Source organism: Bicyclus anynana, unplaced genomic scaffold (genome assembly GCF_947172395.1).
Source record: "Bicyclus anynana unplaced genomic scaffold, ilBicAnyn1.1 scaffold_80, whole genome shotgun sequence".
Classification (NCBI taxonomy): domain Eukaryota; kingdom Metazoa; phylum Arthropoda; class Insecta; order Lepidoptera; family Nymphalidae; genus Bicyclus; species Bicyclus anynana.
The window spans coordinates 22,654-32,968 of record NW_026441258.1 but is presented as its reverse complement, the minus strand read 5'-3'; the positions used below and the strand labels follow the sequence as shown (position 1 = coordinate 32,968).

The 10,315-nt window shown below is 48.9% G+C and overlaps 6 protein-coding genes across 6 annotated transcripts; all 6 read left to right on the top strand.

Annotated features, from left to right (window-relative positions):
• The first annotated feature begins 546 nt into the window (after positions 1 to 546).
• Positions 547 to 1,593, top strand: LOC128199790 (NADH-ubiquinone oxidoreductase chain 2-like). Its single transcript, XM_052890961.1, is given in 1 exon segment — positions 547 to 1,593. A coding segment is annotated over 1 exon segment (1,047 nt).
• Positions 1,594 to 1,936: 343 nt separating this feature from the next.
• LOC128199781 (cytochrome c oxidase subunit 1-like) lies at positions 1,937 to 3,529 on the top strand. Its single transcript, XM_052890952.1, is given in 1 exon segment — positions 1,937 to 3,529. A coding segment is annotated over 1 exon segment (1,593 nt).
• A 145-nt stretch (positions 3,530 to 3,674) lies between these two features.
• On the top strand, positions 3,675 to 4,379 carry LOC128199780 (cytochrome c oxidase subunit 2-like). The gene is given in 1 exon segment (XM_052890951.1): positions 3,675 to 4,379. A coding segment is annotated over 1 exon segment (705 nt).
• A 936-nt stretch (positions 4,380 to 5,315) lies between these two features.
• Positions 5,316 to 6,089, top strand: LOC128199784 (cytochrome c oxidase subunit 3-like). The gene is given in 1 exon segment (XM_052890955.1): positions 5,316 to 6,089. A coding segment is annotated over 1 exon segment (774 nt).
• Positions 6,090 to 6,878: 789 nt separating this feature from the next.
• Positions 6,879 to 8,246, top strand: LOC128199786 (NADH-ubiquinone oxidoreductase chain 4-like). Its single transcript, XM_052890957.1, is given in 1 exon segment — positions 6,879 to 8,246. A coding segment is annotated over 1 exon segment (1,368 nt).
• A 184-nt stretch (positions 8,247 to 8,430) lies between these two features.
• On the top strand, positions 8,431 to 10,311 carry LOC128199779 (NADH-ubiquinone oxidoreductase chain 5-like; the record flags this gene model as incomplete). Its single annotated transcript, XM_052890950.1, is given in 1 exon segment — positions 8,431 to 10,311. A coding segment is annotated over 1 exon segment (1,881 nt), but the record flags the coding sequence as incomplete, so codon positions are not given.
• Positions 10,312 to 10,315: the final 4 nt, after the last annotated feature.

Genomic DNA, 10,315 nt, shown 5'->3' with positions numbered 1-10,315 from the left:
TCAGGCTTCAACGTCGAATACGCAGGGGGACCCTTCGCCCTATTTTTTCTGGCCGAATACTCTAATATCTTACTTATGAATACCCTCTCAACAATCCTATTCTTAGGGGCCTCCCACATCCCTTCTTTACCCGGTCTAACCACCACAAACCTCATGATGAAGGCCGCCCTTCTCTCCGTTGTGTTCCTTTGAGTCCGAGCATCCTACCCCCGCTTCCGTTACGATCAACTTATACATCTTATCTGAAAAAACTTCCTCCCCCTGACCCTAGGACTGGTTATTTGACACCTGTCCCTCCCAATCGCGCTTACGGGGCTCCCCCCTCAATTTTAAGCCCGGAGCTGTGCCTGAAACAAAGGGTCACTTTGATAGAGTGAATCATGAGGGATAAAACCCCTCCGCCTCCTTAGAAAATGGGGACTTGAACCCAACCTGAAGAGATCAAAACTCTTTGTGCTTCCACCTACACTACAATCTAGTAAGATCAGCTAAACAAGCTTTTGGGCCCATACCCCAAACATGTGGGTTAAACCCCTTCTTTTACTAATGAGCCCCTATGTCTTAGCCCTTCTATTATTTAGCCTCGGCCTAGGAACTACAATAACCTTCGCAAGCTCCCACTGATTGCTAGCCTGAGTAGGCCTCGAAATTAATACCCTCGCGATTATTCCCCTAATAACACAAAATCACCACCCCCGAGCAGTTGAGGCGGCCACCAAATATTTCCTCATCCAAGCTGCTGCTGCTGCCGTACTACTTTTTGCTGGTACAACAAATGCCTGACTCACCGGGCAATGAGAAATCCAACAGGCCGCCCACCCCTTCCCAATTACTGTCATCACCCTCGCCCTCGCCCTTAAACTCGGACTTGCCCCCCTACATTCTTGAGTGCCTGAAGTACTTCAGGGCTTGAACCTATCCACAGGACTAGTTTTAGCCACCTGACAAAAACTAGCCCCTCTCGCTCTCCTCCTCCAAATCCAGCCCCCCAACTCCTCCCTTCTCATTTTTTTGGGCTTAGCATCCACCCTTATCGGGGGCTGAGGGGGCCTAAACCAAACCCAGCTCCGCAAAATCCTCGCCTACTCCTCCACCGCTCAACTAGGCTGAATAGTTCTAGTCCTACAATTTGCCCCTTCTCTAACCACCCTCGCTGTATCAGTGTACATCACCGCCGCAGCCGCAACATTCCTGACCCTAAAACTAGCCAAAGCCACAAACATTAATATACTAGCCATCTCCTGAGCAAAAGCACCAGCACTCGTGGCCCTCACCCCCCTTGTGCTTCTATCTCTGGGGGGCCTCCCTCCCATGACAGGATTTATACCCAAGTGATTAATCCTCCAAGAACTCTCTAAGCAAGAACTAGCCCCTGCCGCTACCCTCGCGGCGCTTACTGCGCTCCTTAGTCTCTACTACTACCTCCGACTTACATACGCCATAACCCTCACTATATTCCCAAATAATCTTACGGGCACACCCCCTTGACGCCTGCGACCCCGTCAACTCACACTTCCCCTAGCTTGCCTGGCCATCGCCACTATTTCACTACTACCCCTTACCCCCGCGGCAGTAGCCCTGGTAGCCCTATAAGGAACTTAGGTTAGCAAAAGACCAAGAGCCTTCAAAGCCCTAAGCGGGGGTGAAAATCCCCCAGTCCCTGATAAGGCTTGCGGGGCACTATCCCACAGCTCCTGTATGCAAAACAGGTACTTTAATTAAGCTAAAGCCTTTCTAGGCGGGTAGGCTTCGATCCTACAAACTTTTAGTTAACAGCTAAACGCCCAAACCAGTGAGCATCCGTCTACCTTCCCCCGCCTGTAGGGCGGGAAGGCGGGGGAAGCCCCGGTAGACGTTAGTCTGCTACTTCAGATTTGCAGTCTGACATGTAAAAACACTTCAAGGCTTGATAAGAAGAGGACTCAAACCTCTGTTCATGGGGTTACAGTCCACCGCTTTAAACTCAGCCATCCTATCTGTGGCCATCACACGTTGATTTTTCTCTACCAACCATAAAGACATCGGCACTCTCTACTTAATCTTCGGCGCCTGAGCCGGGATAGTGGGTACCGCCCTTAGCCTGCTCATTCGAGCAGAACTTAGCCAGCCTGGCGCTTTACTGGGGGACGACCAAATTTATAATGTAATTGTTACCGCTCACGCCTTCGTAATAATTTTCTTTATGGTTATACCCATCATAATCGGAGGCTTCGGAAACTGACTTATCCCCCTCATGATCGGGGCCCCCGATATGGCTTTCCCACGAATAAACAACATAAGCTTCTGACTCCTTCCTCCCTCCTTCCTCCTCTTGCTAGCCTCTTCAGGCGTAGAGGCCGGTGCCGGCACCGGGTGAACCGTCTACCCCCCTCTCTCTGGAAACTTAGCCCACGCAGGTGCATCCGTTGACTTAACTATTTTTTCCTTACATTTAGCCGGCATTTCTTCTATCTTAGGCGCAATTAACTTTATCACAACAATTATTAATATGAAGCCTCCCGCCATCTCTCAATACCAAACACCCCTCTTCGTGTGGGCCGTGTTAATTACTGCCGTTCTTCTACTTCTTTCGCTTCCTGTACTAGCTGCTGGCATCACTATGCTCCTCACGGACCGGAACCTTAACACCACCTTCTTCGACCCCGCCGGCGGGGGAGATCCAATCCTTTACCAACACCTCTTCTGATTCTTTGGGCACCCCGAAGTCTACATTCTTATTCTCCCCGGGTTCGGCATGATCTCCCACATTGTAGCATACTACGCCGGTAAGCAGGAACCTTTCGGCTACATAGGTATAGTCTGAGCTATAATAGCCATCGGGCTCCTTGGCTTCATTGTGTGAGCTCACCACATATTCACAGTGGGCATGGATGTGGACACACGCGCCTATTTTACATCCGCCACAATAATCATCGCCATCCCCACAGGCGTAAAAGTCTTTAGCTGATTAGCAACCCTCCATGGCGGGACAATCAAATGGGAGGCCCCCCTTCTCTGAGCCCTCGGATTTATTTTCCTATTTACAGTGGGTGGCCTAACAGGCATCGTCCTGGCCAACTCGTCCCTGGACATTGTCCTTCATGACACTTACTACGTAGTAGCACATTTCCATTATGTACTTTCTATGGGCGCCGTTTTCGCTATTGTTGCCGCTTTCGTACACTGGTTCCCCCTATTCACAGGGTACACTTTACACTCCGTTTGAACAAAAATTCACTTCATAGTTATGTTCATCGGAGTAAACCTGACCTTCTTCCCCCAACATTTCTTAGGGCTAGCCGGAATGCCCCGGCGATACTCAGACTACCCCGACGCATACACCCTGTGAAACACCGTGTCCTCCATTGGGTCCCTAGTTTCTTTGGTCGCCGTCATCATATCCCTATTTATTATTTGAGAAGCATTCGCTGCTAAACGTGAAGTATCCTCCGTAGAACTCACCACAACTAATGTAGAGTGGCTCCACGGCTGCCCCCCACCATACCACACATTTGAAGAACCCGCATTTGTGCAGGTTCATTGCAACTAACGAGGAAGGGAGGAGTTGAACCCCCATAAATTGGTTTCAAGCCAACCACATGGCCGTTCTGTCACTTTCTTAAAGACACTAGTAAAATTTAATTACGTGGCCTTGTCAGGGCCAGGTTGTGAGCTAACTCCTCACGTGTCTTATCATGGCCTTTCCCTCCCAGCTCGGTTTCCAAGATGCTGCTTCTCCTGTGATAGAAGAACTTCTTCACTTTCATGACCACGCTTTAATGATTGTCTTTATAATTAGCACTCTAGTCCTTTATTTCATTGTCGCCCTAGTTACTTCTAGCTTAACTAATAAGTTCATCCTTGATTCCCAGGAAATTGAAATTATCTGAACTGTCCTCCCAGCAATTATCCTTATCTTAATTGCCCTCCCCTCCCTCCGCATTCTTTACCTTATAGACGAAATTAACGACCCCCACCTAACCATCAAAGCCATGGGACATCAATGGTACTGAAGCTACGAATATACTGACTACGAAAACCTTGAGTTCGACTCTTACATAATCCCCACGCAAGACCTGGCCCCCGGGCAATTCCGCCTCCTAGAAGCAGACCACCGAATGATTACCCCCGTCGAATCCCCAATCCGAGTTCTGGTCTCTGCGGAGGACGTCCTCCACTCCTGAGCAGTCCCATCCCTGGGTGTTAAAATAGACGCCGTACCCGGCCGACTAAACCAAACAGCCTTTATTACATCTCGCCCCGGCGTCTTCTACGGACAGTGCTCAGAAATCTGCGGCGCAAACCACAGCTTTATGCCCATCGTAGTTGAAGCAGTCCCCCTGCAACAATTTGAGGACTGGTCCACCCTAATACTCCAAGATGCCTCGCTAAGAAGCTAAACAGGGCCTAGCGTTAGCCTTTTAAGCTAAAGATTGGTGACTCCCAACCACCCTTAACGACATGCCCCAAAATTTCCATGCCAGTTGTTTTGCAATACTAATCCTCAGTCTTATGCTGTACTTTACTACAGGTCATGCCAAAATTATGGGGCACACAAACTCCCCTAAACCCTCCCCTTGACCCACAAAATTTCTTAGCTGACAAAAATGAACTTGACCTTGATCCTAGGCCTCTTCGACCAATTTTTTACTCCTTATTTCCTCGGCGTACCCCTTCTAGCAGTTGCTATCGCAGCGCCGTGAGTACTGTTCCCAAAGCCCTCTAATCGCGTAATCCACAGCCGATCCCTTGTGGCCCAAAACTCTTTCGTTTTGAGCTTTACAAAGCAAATTCTCCTCCCCTTGAACGTTGGCGCCCATAAGTGAGCACTGCTACTTACCGTACTTATAATTAATCTTATTACTCTAAACTTACTCGGGCTTCTCCCTTACACCTTCACCCCCACCACCCAGCTGCCTCTTAATATGGGGTTCGCCATCCCTTTGTGACTAGCTACAGTCGTGATCGGACTCCGGAACCAACCAACGATTGCGTTAGGCCACCTCCTACCAGAAGGCACCCCCGCCCCTTTAATCCCCGTCTTAATTATTATTGAAACAATTAGCTTATTTGTCCGACCCTTTGCATTAGGCGTCCGACTAACAGCAAACCTAGCAGCCGGACACCTCTTAATTCAACTCCTGTCGTCCGCCACTCTTTTCCTTATTAATCAAATATGACCTGTAGCAATCCTAACCGGCCTAGTGATAGTACTCCTAACTCTTCTTGAACTAGCAGTAGCGGCCATTCAAGCCTACGTATTCGTTCTACTTCTTTCGCTCTACCTCCAAGAAAACACCTAAACGCTGCCCGAAGAGCCCTCCCCCAAATAAATAATGGCCCACCAAGCACACGCATACCACATAGTTGACCCCAGCCCTTGACCCTTAACAGGCGCAATCGCCGCCCTCCTAATAACATCGGGCCTTGCAATCTGATTTCACCAACACTCCACCCCCCTTATAGCCCTCGGCATGGTCCTCCTGCTGCTCACGATATACCAGTGATGGCGTGATATTATCCGGGAAAGCACTTTTCAAGGACACCACACACCTCCCGTTCAAAAGGGCTTACGATATGGTATAATTTTATTTATCACCTCGGAGGTCTTCTTCTTCTTAGGGTTTTTTTGGGCCTTTTACCATGCCAGTCTCGCCCCCACCCCCGAGCTGGGAGGCTGCTGACCCCCAACAGGTATTTTTACCCTCGACCCACTCGAAGTCCCCCTACTTAACACAGCAGTCCTGCTTGCCTCTGGAGTCACAGTCACTTGGGCCCACCATAGCATGATAGAAGGCAAGCGCAAGCAGGCGGTTCACTCTTTAACCATCACAATTATCCTCGGCTTCTATTTTACACTCCTCCAAGCAATAGAATATGTAGACGCCCCCTTCGCAATTAGTGACGGGGTCTACGGTGCCACCTTCTTTGTAGCAACCGGCTTCCATGGGCTTCATGTCATCATTGGATCAGCCTTCTTAGCAGTTTGTCTTCTCCGCCAAGTTAAACATCACTTTACGTCTGAACACCACTTCGGATTTGAAGCCGCCGCCTGATACTGACACTTCGTGGACGTTGTTTGATTATTCCTCTATGTCTCCATCTACTGATGAGGCTCATAATCTTTCTAGTACTAACTAGTATAAGTGGCTTCCAACCACCCGGTCTTGGTTAAACCCCAAGGAAAGATAATGAATTTAGTCATAACTATTATTGCAATTGCTAGCCTCCTCTCTGTTATTCTCGCTACCGTCTCATTTTACCTCCCCCAAATATCACCAGACTCTGAAAAGCTCTCACCCTACGAGTGCGGCTTTGACCCCCTGGGATCTGCCCGCCTGCCCTTCTCCCTCCGATTTTTCCTCATCGCCATTCTCTTTCTCCTGTTTGACCTAGAAATCGCACTCCTCCTCCCTCTCCCCTGAGGAGATCAACTGGCCTCCCCCCTTGTATCTTTTTCGTGAGCAGTTGCGCTTTTAACCCTCCTTACTCTTGGCCTAATATACGAGTGGGCACAAGACGGCCTCGAATGGGCTGAATAGGCAATTAGTTTAATAAAAACATTTGGTTTCGGCCCAAAAGCTTGTGGTTTAAGTCCGCAATCACCTAATGACACCTGTCCAATTTACCTTCTCTTCAGCATTTATTCTAGGGCTGACAGGCCTCGTGTTCCATCGAACACACCTCCTATCAGCACTTTTATGTCTTGAAAGCATAATGCTCTCCCTGTATATTGCTCTCTCCATCTGAAGCTTGAGCATGAGCTCCACTAGCTCTTCTGCTTTACCCCTATTCCTTCTAGCCATCTCAGCTTGTGAAGCAAGCGCAGGCCTCGCCCTTCTAGTAGCCACTGCCCGCACACACGGCACCGACCGCCTACAAAGCCTTAACCTCTTACAATGCTAAAGATCCTTGTCCCAACCCTCATGCTAATTCCCACAACCTGGCTTGTTCCCGCCAAATGATTGTGGCCCTCAACTCTCACGTACAGCCTAATGATTGCAGTAACTAGCTTCGCCTGATTTAAGAGCACCTCAGAGGTCGGGTGAACAACCCTGAACTCCTACATAGCTACTGACCCCTTATCAACCCCCTTGCTCGTGCTCACATGCTGGCTTTTGCCTCTTATGATTCTTGCAAGCCAACACCACATGGGCACTGAGCCCCTAAATCGTCAACGAGTCTATATCACCCTCCTGACCTCCCTCCAGTTTTTTCTTATTTTAGCCTTCAGCGCCACCGAACTTATTATATTCTACGTAATATTTGAAGCTACTCTACTCCCCACACTAATAATCATCACCCGATGAGGAAACCAGGCTGAACGCTTAAATGCGGGAGTATACTTCTTATTCTACACATTAGCAAGCTCCCTCCCGCTTCTTGTTGCACTCCTAATCCTCCAAAACACTAGCGGTACACTCTCCCTTCTAACCTTGCAATATATAAACCCCCTGAGCCTAACAACATACGCAGACAAGCTATGGTGAGCCAGCTGCCTCCTCGCATTTTTAGTAAAAATACCTCTTTATGGAGTCCATTTATGGCTACCCAAAGCCCATGTTGAAGCCCCCGTCGCAGGCTCAATGATTCTTGCTGCCGTACTCCTAAAGCTAGGGGGTTACGGTATAATGCGAATAATGTTGATTCTCGAACCCCTCACAAAGGAAATACTCTATCCCTTTATTGTCTTCGCACTCTGAGGTGTTGTAATAACGAGCTCAATTTGTCTCCGCCAAACAGACCTTAAATCGCTAATCGCTTATTCCTCAGTTAGTCATATGGGCCTTGTAGTGGCTAGCATTCTCGTGCAAACCCCGTGAGGCTTTGCAGGAGCACTAATTCTTATGATCGCCCACGGCCTCACATCCTCCGCCCTTTTCTGTTTAGCAAACACTAACTACGAACGTATCCACAGCCGAAGTATTCTTCTAGCCCGGGGCCTTCAGGCGGTCCTACCTTTAATAGCTACATGGTGATTCTTCGCTAGCCTAGCTAACTTGGCCCTTCCTCCCCTCCCTAACCTCATGGGAGAACTAATGATTATTACCTCACTAATTAACTGGTCCTCTTGAACCTTAATGCTTACTGGAGCGGGGGTGCTTATCACCGCCAGCTACTCATTGTACATGTTTATCACAACCCAGCGGGGGCCCCTGCCCAATCACCTAATTGCCCTGGACCCCTCACACACTCGGGAACACCTAATTATGGCCCTGCACCTCCTCCCCCTTATTTTACTCATCCTTAAACCTCACCTAATCTGAGGGTGAATCAACTGTAGGTATCGTTTAAAAAAGACATTAGATTGTGATTCTAAAAATAAGGGTTAAAACCCCTTTACCCACCGAGAGGGGCTGGCAGCAACGGGGACTGCTAATCTCCGTCCCCTTGGTTGAACTCCAGGGCCCACTCGACCCGCTTCTGAAGGATAACAGCACATCCATTGGTCTTAGGAACCAAAAACTCTTGGTGCAAATCCAAGTAGTAGCTGTGTCCTTCCCTGCATCTCTCATAACGTCTAGCCTCCTCATTATCTTTTCCCTTTTAACACTGCCTCTAATCACTAGCTTACTCTCTGCCCCAGTAAAACCAATTTGAGCAGTAACACACGTCAAACCCGCCGTCAAGACAGCATTCTTTGTAAGTCTCCTCCCCTTATTCCTTTTTCTTAACCACGGCATAGAAGAAGTTATCTCCACCTGAACTTTAATAGACACCCTAACATTTGACGTAACTATTAGCCTTAAATTCGATCACTACTCACTTATCTTCACACCCGTGGCTTTGTACGTAACCTGGTCGATTCTAGAATTTGCAACCTGGTACATGAGCGATGACCCCGACATGGGCCGATTCTTTAAGTACCTCTTGATTTTCCTCATCGCAATAATTGTGCTAGTTACAGCTAATAACCTCTTTCAACTTTTCATCGGCTGGGAAGGCGTCGGCATCATATCTTTCCTCCTTATCGGCTGGTGGTCCGGCCGAGCCGACGCCAACACAGCCGCCCTCCAAGCAGTTGTTTATAACCGAGTGGGGGACATCGGACTAATTTTTGCCATGGCCTGAATAGCCACAAGCTGCAACTCCTGGGACATGGAGCAGATTTTTATCACAATCCAACATTTCAACGTAACTCCCCCTGCTTTAGGATTAATTATTGCCGCTGCTGGAAAGTCCGCCCAATTCGGCCTCCATCCGTGACTCCCCTCTGCTATAGAGGGCCCAACACCAGTATCCGCCCTCCTTCACTCCAGCACCATAGTAGTTGCCGGTATTTTCCTCCTTATCCGCATGAGCCCCCTACTCGAAAAAAGCCCAATCGCTCTAACCCTCTGCCTATGTCTGGGAGCATTAACAGCTATGTTTGCAGCCTGCTGCGCTCTAACCCATAACGACCTCAAAAAGATTATTGCATTCTCTACATCCAGCCAACTCGGCCTTATGATAGTCACTATCGGCCTCAACCAACCACAACTCGCCTTCCTTCACATCTGCATGCATGCATTTTTTAAAGCCATACTTTTCCTCTGCTCCGGATCAATTATCCACAGTCTACAAGGTGAACAAGACATCCGAAAGATGGGCGCCATTCAACACCAGACCCCCTGAACTTCTTCCTGCTTTACTATCGGCACTCTTGCCCTCACCGGCATGCCTTTCCTCGCTGGCTTCTTCTCTAAAGACGCTATTATTGAAGCAATAAACACTTCCTACCTAAACACTGGGGCCCTACTACTTACCCTTATTGCCACGGCTTTCACAGCCGTCTACAGCATCCGCCTAATCTACTTCGTGCACCGAGGCAGCCCCCGGTGTATAGCTATCGCCCCTATCGGCGAGGTAGACCCCGAAGTTATTAACCCCCTTAAACGGCTTGCATGAGGAAGTATCCTCGCAGGCCTATGCATTACCTTAAATGTCATTCCCCTCAAAACCCCCGTAATGTCTATGCCTCCTCTCCTCAAACTGACCGCCCTCGCCCTTTCAATTTTAGGCCTCCTTATTGCACTCTGAGTTATCGCCCCCTCAGCCACACCCGCCCAAACTACCCTTTTTCCCACCCCCCACCACTTCACTAGCTTACTCGGGTATTACCCCGCCATCGTTCACCGAGCTACCCCCAAACTGTCATTGTTATGAGGTCAAACGGCCGCCAACCAAACAATTGACCAATGCTGACTAGAAGCAGTCGGACCCAAAGCCACTACAACCCTTAACAAACCCCTAATTACTGCCACAAGCAACACCCCGGAGGGCTACACAAATTTAGCTTTCCTCCTCCTCCTCTTAGACGTCGCCTTAGTGTGCGCAATATTTATCGCTTAGCAGA